This window comes from Chlamydotis macqueenii, chromosome 10 (genome assembly GCF_036417535.1).
Source record: "Chlamydotis macqueenii isolate bChlMac1 chromosome 10, bChlMac1.mat, whole genome shotgun sequence".
NCBI lineage: Eukaryota > Metazoa > Chordata > Aves > Otidiformes > Otididae > Chlamydotis > Chlamydotis macqueenii.
The window spans coordinates 21,408,938-21,427,874 of NC_141565.1; the positions used below are offsets into that span (position 1 = coordinate 21,408,938).

General features: G+C 43.8%; 2 protein-coding genes and 1 long non-coding RNA gene across 3 annotated transcripts in view; 1 reads left to right on the plus strand and 2 right to left on the minus strand.

Moving 5' to 3' along the window:
- Positions 1-2,839: 2,839 nt before the first annotated feature.
- Positions 2,840-9,847, minus strand: LOC147599572 (uncharacterized). Its single transcript, XR_015259538.1, has 3 exons — positions 9,754-9,847; positions 8,812-8,894; positions 2,840-2,975 (listed from the first exon to the last, which is right to left on the minus strand). It is a non-coding gene; the product is annotated as an uncharacterized LOC147599572 (long non-coding RNA).
- A 239-nt stretch (positions 9,848-10,086) lies between these two features.
- LOC104483526 (histone-lysine N-methyltransferase SETMAR) lies at positions 10,087-13,394 on the plus strand. Its single transcript, XM_086755607.1, has 2 exons — positions 10,087-10,173; positions 11,787-13,394. Exons 1-2 carry the CDS (start codon positions 10,087-10,089, stop codon positions 12,582-12,584), a joined length of 885 nt encoding a protein of 294 aa, XP_086611733.1. The 3' UTR covers positions 12,585-13,394.
- Positions 13,395-15,756: 2,362 nt separating this feature from the next.
- Positions 15,757-18,937, minus strand: part of SUMF1 (sulfatase modifying factor 1) — a 34,480-nt gene continuing 31,299 nt past the window's right edge. Inside the window, exon 9 of the mRNA XM_086755614.1 lies at positions 15,757-16,542. Within this exon, the coding sequence (XP_086611740.1) occupies positions 16,432-16,542 (111 nt within the window). The 3' untranslated portion in view covers positions 15,757-16,431. The remainder of the gene's footprint in view (positions 16,543-18,937) is intronic.

The window sequence follows — 18,937 nt, forward strand, 5'->3', positions numbered from 1 at the left end:
AAAAACTTAAGTGACTAAGTGTCCGAATATAAGCCTGTTTTCGACAAAGCAGCCACACTCATCCCCTGCCTTATGCCTTTCCTCAAGACACTACTATAGCTTAAAGTATCCTGGCTGAGCAGGGCTTTAATTGGCTTTTCAGTTTGTATCCCATGAACTGAACATTTTTCACTGCATTTTAGTGAAATGAAAATTTTTAGGGAAACAATCCTACCTCCCTGATGACAAATTACCTCAAAATTTCCTCTTCTGGTCTTCACTGTGGATCCTGCAAAACCATAATGCTCTGTTGCAACTCAACTTTTTCTAAAAAAAAAATAAAAAATAAAAAATAAATTTCTTTTCATCTTTGGGGATTTTTATGCACGCATCAAGGTGATCACTGTTGTGCTTTACTTGAGTTTAACACAATCAGAATCCAGCTGCTACTGGGCTACCACCTCCCCTACACTTGTTTCAGCAGGGTAAAGAGAGAAGAACATGCTGACAGATTACGTATGTGCCTGTTGTGCCTCAAAAAAGCTGATGTATACAAACAAATGTAAATAGTCCTTCAGACAAACAAAACACTTTCTTTCTTCTTTCCGCCTCAGAAGCCTTACACTGTGATAGGAGCCAACGGGGAGAATCATACAGTTGTCAGGAGTCCTACAGCCTTGTTCACAAGATTCTCTAACTAGCTCCCACACCATCTGACCTGCTAGATCCCTTAGGATCTTCTGCCAGCGTTTTCTCTGTCCTTAACTGCCCTCTGGTATCAATCCCTTTTCTTTCATTTGTGTTTCATACTAAAGGCATTCACTGCCTCTTCTTTACAGGCTGTTCTCCCAGTGAGCTGGAGCCAAATCTAGGAACGTGACCCTGTCCTCCTTCCCTCCACCGTCTGTTTATTATCCATTCTGTGACCTGAAGCAGGTAAATACATATCTTTTTTTCCCCATACTGATTGTTGGATTATGCAAACTGCTGCCCTCTGCCAGAAAGAAACCCCACGGAATGAAAGGACTGCATAGGGCTCCTTCAGCCTCTCAAACTGCCCTGTGCTACGGCACGGCTGCAAAGCCTAGGGACCCTGCTTTCAACATGCGTACCCAGGCCTCACTGACACCAGTGCTGTTGGCACACACGTAACTGCCTTGTACACACGCAACCCCACTGCAGTCTGCTCATTTTATACGGATGAGCACTTCCAAGAAGTCAATGTTACAACAAACAAGGATAACAGCAGGCTGGAGACGACTTCGAAACACATTCAAAACATATCCTTTTCACAGAGCACTGCAGATGGATGGTTAAGGCCAACACTTCTGACCTTATCAAACAATCCCTGTTCCTCCCCTCCCGTACTGGTGGCTGCTGTCCCTACTCCCCAGCAGCAGGAAAGGGCAAGTAACTTGCCACAGAGCAGAGGATAGCTAATGATGTTCAAAAATTTGGTGACAGCGGCAATTTCAGCCTCTTCCCAGAAAAAAAAAAAAGCAATTAATTTGTCTGTGTCTGTCGCAGAAAATTTTCATGGAAAATTGTTTCTCTAGCTAGACACTCACTACACAAGTAATTTCTGGACCCTCTATCCATACAGCAACCTGTTTCATGAAGGACTGTTAAGAGGAAAGCAGTATTACAAACATAGCCACCAAGAGCAAGACAACATCTAAACAGATTGTTAAAATCTTCAAAGTTCTGTACAGAAAATGAATTTTTACTTGCTCGGGTACAGCTCAGTTTCAAATTTCCTTTTTTATTCCCCTTTTTCCTGCTTTAGAACCTGCAGGTATCATTCGAGAGCATCACTCCACAGTGCACATTCATGGTTCCAGCTCTGAAGAACTTACAGAGGGCTTCTGAGGAGAGAAGCCGTGGCTGAGGTACGAACAGAGATCACATTTCCCGACTCACTCCTCGGGCATCGGGAAGGTCATGCCTCCTCCTACCTGGAGTTTGCCATCACAGTGCTGTCACTTACAGGTGACTTGCACACGCTTATGGATACAGAATTACACCATTTCTCACAGCTTCCAGTTATCTGGATTGCACTTGACTGTAAAGCATTCAGAAAGACTGAGAGGTACTTGAAAATTTTCATTTCATGAAACATGCAGAAACAGTGTTACAGAGAACATTGTGATAAAAATTGAGAGATTACGTCAAAAATAATAGCTTTGAAAGGTAATTAAACCCTAAGCAACTGGAATGCTATGTAAACGAACTTCTTTTTTTCAATAAGGCATTATTTTTTTCTTCCTAAATTTTCTTTTAGAAGGAACATTCAGAAAATTTTAAGCGTTATGCCTTTGAAATAAATTGTATGTAAAGATTACAGTGCAAAACTAGATATCTTAGTCCTATACAAGATGGCTTATTAACTGCTCTAGATACGCATAGAATCATAAATTTGCTGATATAATTTGGCAAAGGGAATTGATTTACTATCATAGTGAAATACTACATTAAATGCACATAATTCTTTCTTTATACTGCTCCTCCCCTCCTAAAAGCATTCTGTTTGACTGCATGCCATACTGAATTACCATTCTATAATCATTAAATGATTTATTTAACTGCTACAGCACATACAGTTAACATTCATCTATATTCTTATTCTAATTTCACCTTTTTGTTTTCTGTTGTCATACCAACAAGGAAAAATTATGAATTTCGCTTAAATCAAAGTAAAGTTAAGGAGCAGCAAGATAACGCAAGGGACCTTTTTATTCTCTTAAAACACATCTTTCTCAACAATGCAAATACAAATAAAATGCAAAATACAATCTTTTTGAAAGCATAAATAGTACAGAATTGTCAGGTTGAAAACTTTGTAATATATTAAGCAAATATTGCTTGGGAAAAAAAAACACAACTATTTTTATTGCTGTCAAACCATTTAATAACGGAAAGGCTGCAGATCAAGATGCTACGTGTGACAAGAACTGAAAGGATTTTTTTTCCACAATCTATCATGCCTCATCCAACACCTGCTGAAGAAAAAAAATGATTATTCCTGACTCGACCTTCAATTTTATTCATGGAGCAGTATAGTTTTCCATCAGTCTTAGCCTACGTGCATTTTCAGATGACTTGCATTCCAGTAATTCTTAGGAAATGCTAACCAGTAAGACAAAATCTGACTAACACTACAGTCTCAGAGCGCACCAAGTTAGTTTCACATTCAGTGCAACAACCTTCGCATGCTCTTCATTTACAGCCTGAAAGATCACCACAGTGTTTGCCAAGATGAAACTTTACATTTCCCTCTACACCTACATCGATTCTGGGCTCACGCTGACTGGAAATACGGCTGATGCACAGCACATGTGCCTGAGGATGCCTTGAATCAGAACAACACAAAACAGAATTGACAGTAAGCCGCTGACAAGAACCAATCCAACAAGAATATTTACACACTGTGGGTCACACTAGCAATGCAAAATCAAGAACAAGAAGAGAAGAATAAATAAAAAAGCCAAGGCACATGTTTGGAGAAGTCCTAGAGGAGTTATTTTTTTCATACTGAGAAGTAATCATTTTAATTTTTATTACAGGTTCATTCAATAATTTAGGCACTAGAAAAGCTCAGCAGTATTTTGGAAAACATATTTGATTGTTGTTCAGGATCATCTTAAAAGTATGTTAACCTCTGCTTCTCTACCCATGGTCAGATGCTTTCTGTTCTCCAGTAAATACTGAGGAAGACGAAGGATACAGTTGTAGCACGCAGCGATTCTTCGTAAGTCTCCAGCCTCACAATAAGACACAAAAAAAAAAACCACAGTCCCTTCAGTCTCCCAGGGGAAATTCTCCATGGAAATTTCAGGAACAGTTAAATAGACCTCCTCTAGGATCTAATTATCATAACCAGGGATGAGAAAGTTGTATCTCAAAGAAAAAACAAAGTGGGGTGAGGGGAGTACCCCCCCAATAGTAGGGGAACACATCTTCATGAGACAAAAGAAATCTGAAGATCCTGGCATGGTGAACCCTCCCTGCCAGAGTGCAGCATGAATCTCTGCAGTCATGCCTCAGAGCACAAAAGGTCAGTATTGCTTTCTATATGTAAACATGCAATGTAAAGGCTGAAAAACATGTAGCAAATAAACTGTAGATACCCCTCAAAACCCAGCTATGCAAAGCGTTGTGGCCAAAACCAGGACACAAAGTAACCTAAGCAGCAGCAAACTCTACCCTGGCACCAGATACACATCTTTATTATCACAGGCACATCGATCACAACCACCTTTGTGACTGCTCTAGGCACCCCAAACCAGTGCGCTGCTGACAAGCTGCGGCCCGCAGTGACAGGATGCCGCTGTCCCTGTCAGCTGTAACAGGAAACTGAAGCTTGACCTCAGTCTGGCTTCAGCTGCGTATTCCACAGTACACGGGAGTCACAAACAACCGTTTTGGTGAAAGGCAGCCCAGCAAACCCACATGGATACTCCCTCGGCTTCATTTACCCATTTCCTGCAAGCACTAGAACATGCCGCTCTGTCTCTGGCAAACTGCTGAAAAGCCCAGCATGTTAAGTGAAAGTACAAACCAAATTTTGCAGCAGAAGTTTGCTAAGCACGCTCTAGTACTAACACATCAATTTGAAACAGCGCCTTCAAGCCCTTGAAACTGTCCATTATGTACGTAGTCCATAAAAGACCTGACTAGTGTGCAAATACATTTCCCTTATCTACACAGGGCTTGCCAGAGGTCACAGATGTCAAATGAAGTTTTTTCACACAAACCAGGTGGGGAGCACAGAAGAAATTTGATGTGCACTTCCAAAGGAAGAAATTCCTTCAGTCTGCAAGGCAGTTCTATGTCTCACTTAGTAACGAGTTTGTTTTGAAGAAATACTGTTGCACAGAAATCTATTTAACTGCAATGCTGTTATACAGCATTCTCTGTTAACAAAAGTAGAACAATACTCTCAGGACAGATTCCCCGCAAAATGTTACTACAATTTTAGCGAGCAGATGGGTGGTCCCTCTTGTCTTTGCTAGTGGCTCACCTACTGCTCTCAGACCAAAGTATTTTATAGATGTGAATTTATTTAACAAAAATACATCCTGAGACTAATTTTCACTGAGATACAAAGCTATTAATCAGGAAGCAATTTGCACAGTGAGATTTGAATTGTTCCCATTAGTCTAAACTTGTTTTGTTTACCTGTGAGGATGTAACAAAACACTAAGTTATGTAACTTTTTTAGTCATATGAAAGTGAAGACTTTGCGAGTGTTTTTGTACTGGCAAAGAGATCTATGGCTCATATTACCTAACCGATGCTGCAAGAGCAGCATACGATGAGAGATGAAATGCAGAGCCCTTTGATAACCAAGAACAATAGCTCAACCACTGGTTAACTCATTTCATGTGTTTCTGCGTCAGTTCTGTTATCTGTACAAGAAAGGAAACAAAGTTCGTCTATCTCTGCAAAGCACTTGGAGATACTTTGATAAACTGTGTTTTTCAAACACAGCATTTTCCAAGGTCAGTTCTCTCCGCACAGCTAAGGCATTCTTCAATAAACTGATCTTCAACTTCTCCCTCTTTGGATTTACAAACACGATTACCAGACGCTTCATTCCACACGGAGGATTTAGCCAGCTCATCAGCGCACAGCAGGAGACAGCTTCACCAGGCAGGAGCTCCAGGCTCAGGACTGACCCTCAGAAGTCCTGCTTCCAAACACAGCGAGGGCCAGGTGTGACTCAGATAATGAACTCAGCCTTGCAAAAAGCAGGCAGCATGCCAGCCAAACTCCACTGCACAATGCCACAGCAGACTTGCTAGGAAGACTGCAGCCTCTCATTATTTCAAATTCCCAGCCCATACAGTACTTCAGTGTACTCTGCCAGCTGTAAACGGACAAAATCTAGTTTCCTAGCTTAGCAATTAGTAGAGAGTATTAATGTATTTATTATATTTTAAAAGCCAATAACAGCAGTCCAGTGCATGGAGGTGGATCATACCTCTGCACGAGTCTATATAACCTACCTTTATATTCTCCTGGTTTACTACCAAAAAAAAAAGTGATCAACCTTTTTACAAAACCAATACTTTTTAAAATTTAGTTGTTTGTAATGAGTTTTCCAGCCACGAACACATGCAAACAAAACTGTAACAGGATGTGTGTGTTTTATCTTATCTGCCTAGCCAAGATCACATGCAGAAAAAACCATCACCTTAGTGTCTAGACACTAGTCTTTGAACTTGACTAGCACTACAACACTGTCACTCTCCTCCACCTAATGGGATGTTGATTTTTTTTTTTATACTTCACTCTCTGCAAATCAATATTCTAATAGATGCGCAATAGACTGGCAGAAGGATAGAGAGTACATGCCTACTAGCCTGATGGAGATGATTTTCCAGAAATGAAGGTCAAATCAAATGAAGAATTAGACTTAACATGAGAAGGGCAGCAGCCCAAAGAGAAGAGTCTGTAAGCAAGAGAATAAAAAAAATTTTAAAAGTGTCTAAGATTAACCAGAGAAGCAAGAAGACAAACAGGTAACCAACTCTCAACCTAGGAATGACAGACTGAAGTCCCTTTGGCCTGTCTGCACTCAACGCCATGACAACGCATTTTAGGTCTCCTGCAGGAAACATCTCCAGCATATCACACGGAGATGTACTTCCTTTTCAAGTAAAACAGCAAATGTAGTTATCTGAGAACTATCTGAACAACCTATTCAGAACAAAGTCGGACAGAAGCCACTTGCAATGTAAAATAAAATACTTAAAAGGGAAAAAAAAAGTGCACTCTTCTTGCAAATAAGACAAACCTCATGCCAAGCTACACAAGGAGCAACACAGATCCAGAAAAGTTATTAATGTTCTCTACTTGGCACGATAAGGCAGCAATGCAAGCTGCGGCCAGCTGTGGGCCCTCCAGCTCAAAAGATACATAGAAAAATGGGATATGATCCTGCAAAGGGCTACCAAGACGATCAGGAGACTAAGCATACAATCAATAAGAAAAGTCTGAGGGACATATGCTTGTTTACTCCAGCAAGGAAGACACTATGGGGTATCTAAAGGAATACTATTGAGAGGAATTATGAAGATAACAAGAGTCAAACTCCTTTCAGTAGTGATAAATAAGGCACAAAACCAAAAAAAAACCAACTGCAGCTAGTAAAGTTCAGGTTTGATCTTTTGAAAAAACTCTCACTGGGAGGTTGGTACAGCCCTTAAACTGGTATCCAGAGAGGCTGTGAAATCTCAGGCCTTGAGAGTTTTCAAGAAGTAAGCTCAAAAAAGCCACAGGTGACCTGATCAAGCATTGGCAACACTCCCAGCTGAAGAAAGGGTTGCACCACATCCCCAGAGTTTCCTTCCAATCAACAGTACTGATAACAACAACACTACAAATACATGGAATCACTGTATTAATCCCTTGAGCTTTCGCAGCTTCCACCACAATGACATTAGAAAGAAATATCTTAGAAAAAGCTTCCTTGATTCCAGGGCCTTCTGCCTACCAGAAAAGACAAGAATCTTTATCTCAAATTTCTTCTCGACTAGGATTGTGCCTAGTTTCCTGAGCACAGTTCCCTTACTCGCAGTCTGATGAGTCACAGGTTGACACACACCCCTGAGCTCCACCACCTTGCTACAGCATACAGTATCAGCCACAAAAATTCAGTGATGAAGTGAGACGAAGACAGCTCTCACATGAACTCACCGTTCCAGGCACAGTTAACCTTCCAAACTCCAATTATCGGATGGATATTAAGAAATCTGAGAAACTGCAGAGAACAGTCATAAAAATGATTAACGAGCAGAAAGCGTTATTTATACCGGGAGAAAAACCAACAGCTGAATGCATGCAATGTATCATAGAGCAATGATCCACACAGACTCATCCTAGAGACAGCACAGCATGCTGCAAAAGAAAGTCACAGCTGCACCAGCTGCCTTAGTTCAGCACCACAAAGTTCACACACAGTTCAGGCTTTCAGCTCCTTTTTAAGCTTTCTTTCAACAACAATTTTACATAAGAAATTAAAATTAGCTTTCATCAATTTTTCACCCAACTTGAGACATCTCAACAGCTCAACCCATTCACAGCTCAATGCAATAGAAGCCCTCGGTGGGAGAAGGAAGAGGAGGAGGAAAACACTGGATTTTCCATAACCTTTTGCTGATTTCCAAAACCTGTCTCCTGTACATGTAAGCAATCTGTTTCTTTTACTAGAGAGTAATGACTCATTACTTATGTCATTTAAAAATGGAAAAGAATTCCATCTGGCACTAAGGATGAGCAGCCCAATTAAGTGTGTCTTGATCTAAAGGTCGACTCGGTAAAAACAGAAAGCCCTAAACTACAGAGTATATTTTAATATCTGCAATCAGTTAACATTTCAGCATCTATCTTACAAAACTGAACTACCACCCTCCCCACAATGATAAGTACTCGCAGGCTGAAAGCGTCAACCCCAGGAAGGCAGGGCTCAGCGCGTCCACGGGAAGTGGACGGGCAGTGCGGCTGGGGTGGACAAACCGAGAGTGACAGGCTGTACATATTTAAAGCCTTCCACCTTTTTAATTCTGTTCAGTTATGAAGTGCTGACGGTACAGGTATGTTTCCTTCACAATCACAGCAGCATACAGTGATCTGTTTAAACGGATCAAAGTCTTCCCCAAAATTATACTGGCCAGACACTGGGAGGCACTGACCTCCCGCAGCTCCACCTTCCCTTCTCTTACAGGCTAAGTGCAATCCTACACAAACTCATTCGTTATCTTCCTATCAGTTCTGCTATCCCCATTAACTGTCCGACCCACAAACACAGACTTCACTGTCCAATCTCACCTGTACCTCTCCTGGTGCTGCTCAGCTCCGCTTCACAGGCAGAAGGAATGGGACAGAACAGGTGAAGTCTCTTTCAAAATTTCCTGGATGTTGCAGAAAGAGGGAACAGAAAAGTCACATTACTAACCACCGCAAGGAAAGAGAGACACAACTAGTACTTGTTGGAAGGGCACAGAGCATGTTCCAGGGGTTTCTGTCTCTTGAGTCTGAAGAACTTATTTCTGCATGTGACAATTGACTTCAAAAGCAAAACACATGGCTCACACAAAGGGAAAAAGGAGGTGAAAAGATGGCAAAAGCTTCTTCAACCTTAGGCCCCAAAACAACTGACTCAAGAGGCAAATACAAAAGCTAGCGGAACCACTGGTATCCAAAGAACACAGGTATGACTCCTTCCTAGCCACAGCTCAGTTTGCTGTTCACTGAGAAAAGGCGAGGCGAGACCAACTGTGACTGCTCTACTCTTACCTTAGGATCAGGCTGCGGAGAAGCAACTTTGCCACGACTGCTTCAGAAGAACATCATACATGGTGTTGCTGAGACCTTCTCGATCCAGCCAGAGCTTGGCTCTGTAGGTCCTTTTCTCCCTTCATCCAGAAAACTAACCTGCCTGAATTTTCTCCTGACAAAGCAGCCAAGGGGAAAATTAGGGCCCTGCTCTGCATTCGTGTTGGTACAAAACCTGCCAATATTTTTTCCATCCCCAGACAGCAGGGGACAGCTGTGTCCGCTACTGAGCTACACCTGGCACAATTTCTAGGTCCTCTAAGATGTGAACACAAGAATTCCCACTCACATGACAAAAGTGACAACTTACAAAATACATTAACTTATTTAAAAAATAGAAAACATAAGAAGTTAATTATAAGTGTAAGCCAGACAGGAAGAATTAAAAAAAAAAAAATCAAAACCAACCAAACCATCAAAACAAAACTCGAATACCTTCAAAATAAGCAAGGATTTAGTCACATGAATTAAAATTGCTCAGTAGTTTGCAATTAACGGTTGATAATTATTCGGTTTTGAGCACGTTCACACGTATCACAGGAAGCACCAGCCTCGCCGAGGTGAGCGGCGCCGCAAGATGCCGGCTCCCCGCCAGCACCTGGCTGGCTCTAGCTCCCGCTCCCGCGCCGCGGCTCGAAGCGACCACAGCGCCTGCGCAGCCATGCGCCACACACCACTCCCGCTGCCCAACCACAGAGAGGCTTGTGTCTGCGTAGCCAATCCCCACAGGGCCAGGGGGCGGGGCCCGGTCCAATGGCGGCCGGGCAGATGGCGGCCGGGCCGGACCTGAGCGGCGGGCGGGAGGCGGTACCGGTGGGGCTGTGGCCGCCCGGAGAGGCCCCGCCGGCCTTTCAGGTAGGGGTGGGAGCTGCGGCCGCCCCGGGAACCGGACCAGGGAGCGGGGAGACCGGGGGCAGGTGGAGAGAGGGGACAAAGGGCACAAGCGGCCAGCGCGGCCCGGGGCGTAAAGACCGGGAGTAAAAATCTGACAGGCTTGGCAGGCGCTTCCCGCTGCTCGGTGTTTACAGAGGCGGTATAATCTACAGATACAAGCCAGTCCTTTAAGCATTTTTGGTAGTTTCTCAGGCATGGCCCATAGCCCAGGGCGGGGTGGCTGGGACTGGATGGTCTCTAAGGTCCCCTCCAACCCAGACCACTCTGTGATTCTCCTGTACTGCTTGCAGTAAGTTCCAAACGCATTTCCTGCAAGTACGCCTTGTTGCCTAGGAGTTTGCTTCAGTGATATTAGAAAGTTTTTAGAAAACAGAACGAAGCAGCTTCTAATAAGCCCGGGGGGGGAGGGGGTTGGGATAAAAAAAAAAAACAACCTAATGCAAGCAGACCCTGATCTTCCTAAACTGCATGGTGTGCTGGTACGGAACAGAAATAGGAAAGCGTGTGGTCCGTGAATGGGAGAAGGTGGGAGCAGATAAGGGACTATTAAACTTGGCTGTGGGTAAAAGCCAAATGGCCGAGAAAGCTGATGTTTATGAAAAAAAAAAGAACCTTCTGAATGAACTGGCATGTTTCCCAACACCCAGAAGCTGCCAGACATAAGCTACTATGAAACGTAATATTTAGATATAGCACGTACTTCAGTTTTCTAAATAAAGCTTTGCAAGATGAATGCTGAGAAGAAAGTAAAAATATACGTGTAGCTGCCTTTAGATTTTGATGTTCAAATTTGGCAAAGTTTCTGTCAGCTTTTCTTTTGCAACGGTCCGTGGTTCTATAATCACTCACCTGCTGGGGGCATCGGTGTGATTTTGAGAACCTGCCTTGCAGCTGGGGTTGCTTGAACTGAACCACATCTGTTCCCGCAGACAGAACGTACGGTGAAGCAAATACCACCCCACGTTCTGCCCTGACAACAGAGTACTTAGCTCCGCTTTTCTAAATACGTGGAGGTGCGCTTGTGCAACAGCACCCTTGTTTTCCATCGTGATTAGCAGCAGCAAGTTTGAATGCAACATTTTGAAGAGATAAATTGAAAGTATCTTCCTTTTTAACAAAAATGGGCATTTGAAATTCTGTGACTTAAAATATCTATAGACTAACCTTGTAAGTAGTGTATCGAGCGTTTTGAAGGAGGGAAAATTACTTTAAAGACGCTGTGCCATTTCTATAAATAAAAATCACATCTGTTAGACTAGATCCAATTAGCTGACGTGTTTTTCCTGCTAAGAGTGTTTTTATTTTCTGGCTAGTAGACTATTTTGAGAAATTCAGTCACTAACAGACTATTGATTCTTTTTTGGTCTATATGGAATATCTGATTTGCGTTCTTTAAAATCTTTTAGAAAAGTTAGAATTTGAGTTAGGCGTTTACAGAAAAATAAGCGTTCATTATTTTAGTTCCCCACATTCAGAGTTCAGTCGTTGCCAAACACAAACTTCTTAAAAGTTTGATACCCTCTGTGGAAAAAGCGTTGAAGGTGACAAGGATTTGGCTCTCGTTCTCTTTGCAGTATAGCCCAGACAACGTGGCTGGAGCAGACGGAGACATCGACCCCACGGAAATCACCTTTCCAGGATGTTCTTGTCTTACCAGCTCCTGCGTGGTTCATGTGTGCTCGTGTCTTTGCCGTGGTGAAAATTACACCAGTCTGTGCCTCAGGCCTCCAGACGAAGAGGAGGAGTACGCCAGGCCCGTTTTTGAATGCAATGCCATGTGCCAGTGCGGCGAGTCCTGTCAAAACAGGGTTGTTCAGAGGGGCCTGCAATTCCGACTGGAGGTATTCAAGACTGAGAAGAAGGGGTGGGGTCTTCGCACTCTGGAATTCATAGCTAAAGGAAGATTTGTTTGTGAATATGCTGGTGAGGTTTTAGGTTTTAACGAAGCACGTAGAAGAAGTCAGGCCCAGACATCAGCGGATTCCAACTATATCATAGCGGTGAGGGAGCACCTCCACAGCGGTCAGATAATGGAGACCTTTGTTGACCCCACGTACACTGGTAACGTGGGCAGGTTCCTGAATCATTCTTGTGAACCAAATTTATTTATGGTGCCAGTTCGAGTTGACTCAATGGTGCCTAAACTGGCACTTTTTGCAGCTACTGATATTTCTGCTGGAGAGGAACTTTCGTATGATTATTCTGGAAGATTCCATAATTTGCCAATACCTCATAGAGAACAAAAGCCCTTAGAGGAACAGAACAGATTGAGAAAACCTTGCTACTGCGGTTCCCGCAGGTGTGCTTCCTTCTTGCCTTGGGACAGCTCCCTCTTTTCCAGAGCGGACACTTGTTCAGGGAGCTCTCCGTAGCTTTTCAGTCCCTAAGCAAACCTAACAAATATCATTTTCTTTAGCAGTTAAATAAAACTCCAATTGTGTGTTCCACCAAGGAAGCACGCATGGTTTTGAGTAATGGCTAGATGACAAGATTTTTTTAAGAATAACTTGAAACATGCGAGATCCTAGAGACTGTTTTCAAGGTGTATGGTGCGGTAGGAGGGAGCGGTGGAGCTTCGGGGTGTTTCAGAATCAGTTACTAAGCCAAGCCTGGTGGTTTTTTGTTTTCTCACAGCTTGCTGTATGAGAAAGCATCTCTCCCAATTTGTGCCCTTCAGAAAGAACGAACTTTAACATTGGCACGCAAAAAGGACGTGTGATAACGAGAAATCTCACTGAAAGATACACAAGAGAATGACACCAAGGAATGTTGACATTTGCAAGAAGGGCATTAGGTTTATTAAATCCCATTAAAATAAATTATTTTTTTAATTACTTGCTATAATTTTTTTTGTTCCACAAAACATAAGTAGCTAATTATTACTGATGTAAGAAACTTGCGCAGGAAGGTTAGCCTGAGTGCTTCGTTGTCCGCCCCTGGTTTCCATCCCCAGTCACATCTAGCTGCCTGCCAAATCGGGTTTAAGTGACCAGTTCGGTTTGATTGCCGTTTAGCCCCTGTGTGATCGGCGCAGCGCTGCACGCTCTGGGAAGTGCAACCACTCCATCTTTTTAAATCATACCAGGGCTGCTCTAATAGGAGTGCTGCAGTAACAGCCAGCAGCACGTCCACGTTCCTTTCCAGCAAGAGAGCTTACCGGACGGGGTGCGCTCTGCAGCTGCACGTTACTTCACTTCCTTTCTAGAATTAAGGAAGCTTCACAGAGAGTTGTTGTGAATTTCCCCAGACTTTGATACACAAGACTGATAAACCGCAGTGCTGCTTTTAACAGTCACGCCACAGTGCTCCATCAGTGGCACGAGCCCCTGGGTTATTTGCTTTGCACAATTTGGGCTTTAACTGCAGTCAGAACCTTGGACAAAACACACACACAAGGCAGCGCAGCTCACAGGGGATGTGCTGTTCTGCAGGCCATCAGCAGCTTTTTTTTTTTTTTTTTTTTAAATAAAAAGGACAACTCAGATTTGAACTTGAAAGCGTAACCTGATACTGCCAATGGAGAAGGGAGATTGTGCTGCTCTTCTTTTGCTATTTGCTAAACAAAAGCTTACTTTGTGTTTAGTTATACTTCCTAGATAAATCTCAGTGTTAGCTTTTCCCCATTTATTACATATCTTCATGCTTGCCTAACAAAGAACTGCTGTTGAAATTTACATATGGCTGTGGTTTTCATTTAAGAGAAGGGTAACCACATGATTTTTCTTAAGGTTAATCATTAAGTGTCCCTTCTGCCAGTACAGAAAGATCACAAAGGATTTCAGCTGCTTGTCCAAAGTAATTAACAAGCTGAGTGGCCATTAACTTTATTCCTTGCCTAATTAAGGGTGCCTGCTTCTGCAGACGGGAAGTTCTCCAGGGCCTGTAACTCAGTGCAGGCTGCGCTAGATACGAGCTCAGCTGAGCTTGCAAGGTCTCGTGTCCTATTTGGAGGCTTCTCTGGTTTTCTTCTCCCGAAGGGCAGCGCGCCAGCCACCTTCAGCCTGCAGCACTGGAGGGCTGGGAGCGGATGATCCCATCGACTTCCTTTCTCTCTTGGAAAAAGTTTCAGGACTAGTTTTATACCATCTGTATTCCTCTTCCTCAAGATTAGATGGGTTTTCAAGATGACAGCACTGTTCATTAGCTTCCTGTTATGAATATGTACTTGGCATGATTTTGAGTAGTTAAGGAAGTGTAGATTAAAAAAAAAAAAAACCAACCCCAACACACAAACCTCCTCACACCATTAGCGATATCTAGTCCTCGCATCACCAGCCTTAAACGAGAGAACACAGCCGAGCCGTCTGTCTCCGTGCAATCCTACCCGCTCCGTCCCAGCCAGCCCGTGCTGCTTCTAGCAAGCGAACGGTATCAGTTACCTGGTATGGGCAGACTGCCACAGCACAGAACAAGGGGATGTTGGACTGCTAAAAGCAGCCAGCCACCTTAAAGGCCTTGCAAGAATGTGGACTACATTGTCAGAGAGTTCTAAACCATCGTGGCAATTGGCAATGGCCTTTATCGGCTGTGCCTTAGCGCTACACCTGCCTGGGATGTGCAGCAAAATCCTACTAAAAAGGAAAAAAATCCTTTACAAGGGAGTAAAAAAAAAAAAAAAAAAAAGAAAGAAAGAAAATAGACCCTTGTTGCAACCTGATGAATTTCTGTTCATTTTTTTCCTTCTGGTTCCTTTCATCTTCATTGAGTCCTAGTCTCCCACTTCCCAGTTGTATGCTCTCTGACAGTGATTCCAAACAGCTCCAAGACTGAGCTCCGTGTAACCCTCCCCCCCTTCTACTCTCACCGTGCAGTAATGATTATCGATACTCAATGCTCACTCACGCTTGGAGATTTACTTTCACACTGAAATCTGATCAGAGCAGTTTGAGGACATTTAATGAAGGATCTTGCACTAAAACACAGTAACCCTTACGCAAACAAACTCGCTGCGAGTGGGACACATTCCCCCTTCTCCAGGGAACAGAAAGCCTTTCCCTCCACTTGCCACCCACAGCACAGTGAGTATTGACACACACCTGATCGTGGGGCATCATGAAGCTGTTTAGTTAAATAAAGTCGTAACAACTTTCCTCTATATGAGATTTTTCTATTTTTATCAAGGATTTTTTTTCCAGATTAAAAACCAAAACCACTCCAGGCAAAACCTTTGATAACGTTTATCCCTTCTCGTGGCAGAGACATTGGGCCGCTTTACACACAGGCAGAGGCCTGGGGGAGGGCAGCACCACGGGCGCCTGCCGCGCTGCTGCGGAGCTCACCGCACAGCCCGTGTCTCGTTCAGGCTCCACGGAGCCAGCAACTGCCTGGCACAGGAAGGTGAGCAGATACGTGTCCCAGGGTGAGGGGCCCTGCCAAACACTTTGTGAAAGGCCTGCCGAAACACGGGCAGATCCCAACGTGAGGTAGCTCTCGTTATTCCCACTTCCCTTCCTCCTTGCCATCTGCAAGTCCCCAAAATAAACCTACACCACGTCCAAGAGAAATTCAAAGGAAACTGCCGCGGTTTTTCAATCACTGCAAGTCTTCAGCATAAAGAAGTCATTGAAATTTTATTCAAATATGTACACGTCTAATCATCATCACCCTGAGGATTATCACCCCGCAGTTGCAGAAGGCACTTTGTAAACAGGAACCAGTATCTCAGCAGGCGAAGCACACGGCTGGACCCAATTGTCACTGCAACAGGAATGTAACACAGGGGCAGCACTGACGGCCCACGTGGAGCACTGTCTGTCTTCCAGTCCTCTTCTCTCCTTAACTCCTTCAATTTTCTTTTAAAGCTGGCTAGAAGTTAATAAAGTCCTTGTTTATTGGATTTGAGTGTAGAAATTCTAACTATACATAAATACAACTATTTTATAAAGATCTTTTCTAAGGGAGCTATTAACTAACCTTTTAAAACACAACCAGCATGTTTCTGCTCAGTTTTGTGGTAGTTAACTCCAGAATACTTATGCCAAAACCAACAGAATCCACTGATAAAAAGTTTGGTCGGGGTAAGAGTCCGGGCCGGCTTCCCCAAGGATAAATACATGAAGGTTCTTCAAGCAATGTTGAGTACTGTTGGATTTTTTTTTTCCCCAGTAGAAGTTTAAGCGCTAGATTTTCAGTTGTGTCATCAGGAAGCGACACTGCACACATCTCCTCTTCCTTGGGTGAAGTTCAGCCCTTCGCCTCTCAGCGCGGCAGCCCACCTGCTCACGGCAGCTCCGGCAAGGTGTCTGCTGCGCAGCGGAATCCCAGGTTTGAAGCGGAGCTGTCGGGAGTGTTTTGGCTACGGGCCGCACAGCGATACCTGTAGCAGTAAGACTGCGGAGTAAGAGGAGAAAAAATGAACTTCAGAGCATGTCACAGCTCGTGCTTCCTTAGGCAACAGCTTGTTAGATTAATATAGCAAAACATCTCAAATGCTGTTGGAATATCAATGAACTGACACGGATCAAAATCACGGTGTTAGATATAAGGGAAATCCCACTGTAGACAGAGACTAGATGCAGCTGATACAACAGGGAGCCTGAATGGCATCGTCTGATAATGAGTGTCGACTAATAACATCCTGCTCCGGGGAAAGCTAAAGTGACCATTCTGCTTCTCTTCTCAGAGGGAGAGAGCATCTCAGCGCCTTTACCTGTGTATCAGCACGCTAAGGAAGGACTAGAAATGAATAAGGACTGGCCCCTGTCAAAAACATGCACTGAGTGAGATGCAACAAGAGGAAAGGAATCATGGGAGGCAAGCTCCTTCCCAGTATTCCCATGGCTAGCATTCCAGAGATATTTATAATGAAGATATGATCTGGACTACTGGCTATAAAAACATTTACATTTAAAATTAAGCCACTGATAAAATGATTCAACTGCATTTCAGATAGTTCTAGCAGACAACTGCAAACACTGCAGTCACAGCAGCTACCTCAGAAAATGAAAGGAGGAAGCGTCATTGCCCTTTCATTTCTGTAAGCAAGAAAGAAGCACAAGGTTACGGGACAGGACTTGTCCTCACACCCTCAGATACAGCCATTTGGTGCCACTGATGCATGTCGGTGGAAAATAGCTCTGCGCTTTCATTCACAGCACTGCTTGTCATGTGCTTCTAGGATTTGATATTGCTGTGACAGACCAATTTAGATCCAAACTGTCATCTTAAAAGACTCAGAGGACTGCTGCAAGGTGCTTTCTACAAGTTATTTTAAGAAAGACTGTTAAGTCATACACAAGCGAGTGAATCCACACAGGACAAGGCTGGACATCTTTGCTGGTCTGTAACGCGTTGTGTGCCATACAACCCTACAAAACGGCCGGTGCAGATCTGCCGTGACTCACTGCACGTTAACACACTTGCACTCCTTGAGAGAAAAGCCTGTGCCATACGCAGCGCTCTGGATCCTCAGTTACCTGGCTTCCGGAACAGTGGCTTCCAAGCTGCAGAACTAACCGGTTTAAGCCGTTTGCTGCATCAAGTTAGACTGCCTGCCCAGAAGCAGTTATCCGTCGTAGCACAGAAGGACAGGCACGCTGGTCACATCACCAATAAAGCACTGGGGCAGCAGACTCTGCGCTTATGTAGCATCTCCAGTACAACCCATTCACGTTCAGCCTCATTTTGCTGTTACATCAAGAGATTTAGCTCAGGCTTTCTGTTCCTATCCTCCCTCTCCGCTCCTCCAGCTACAGGCCTCCAACAGGGAAGAAAAAAAAAAAACAAAAAAAGGCAGGCTCTGGAACAGCTGGGTTAAAAATCAAACGCACTTTTTTCCTTTTTTTTTCTTTTCCCTTTTATTTTGGGGGGGGGGCAGAGCGGGCAAAGGAGAGCAGAGAGGAGAAGGTAGTTTTTAAACCCAGACCCCTTCAGGAGCTAGGGTGCAGTGACTGAAACCATGAACCTGTACAACTGCGAGGACGGTGACAACTGAAACAGGCGCTGTCACCAAGGGACCAGCTCCGTGAAGCGCACTGTCCCGCAGAGGCAGCGGGCCCCTGATGTCAGACTCCAGGAGCTGACAGCATGTCCGTCGAAGGAGAGTGAAACAGCAGCTCCTCACCAGCACTGGCAGCAGCCTTCCACAGGAACACTGTGCGCTGCTACGGCACACTGCAGAGGTCCGCCCCGAACCTCGGCACCGCGCTGCAGGATTGAGAAGCTGAACTACTTGGAAAATAAAAGGAGCTGCTAAGTGTACAAGTAAAATGGTGCAATTTTAGCCTTTGCCAACCCAGAGAGGTGGAACAGCAGTAGAACAGGTTAGTCCAAATAGATTTTTAGGCACCTAATAAAGAGCCCTTGTACCAGTAGTATTCAGTGGGGTTTTGTCTTGATACACAGCCTACTTTTATCACCTACAAAAGAGGACTAGGACAGACTGGAATCTTCATAAGCCTTTAAAATGGGTCACATCATTCATCACAGAAGAGTCTATTCCAGTGTTAATTTAATCAAAACTGCTAATTAACATCTGACATTGATTTCACCTAAGAAGGAAATCGGTGTAGAAAAATGGGATCTTACTGTAGAAAATTTAATCTAATTATGAGAAAGATTTGCAGGCTGCAGGCTTTGAAAGAGAAAAAGAACAGGACAGCTTTAATGAAAAAGGAGATCTACAACGAGCATTTTTTCCAGTGCTGCATGAACAGAGTTTAAAACATCTCCCAGCAATCTTTCTGCTAACACTTGATATTCTTTCTGGATCCAGAGTCATTCTAAA

Bases quoted from the DNA above. Each gene is read 5' to 3' on its own strand.
- LOC104483526 (XM_086755607.1), top strand. From the start codon at position 10,087: ATGGCGGCCGGGCCGGACCTGAGCGGCGGGCGGGAGGCGGTACCGGTG. The intron at 10,174-11,786 runs GTAGGGGTGGGA...TTCTCTTTGCAG, and splicing joins AGGCCCCGCCGGCCTTTCAG to TATAGCCCAGACAACGTGGC.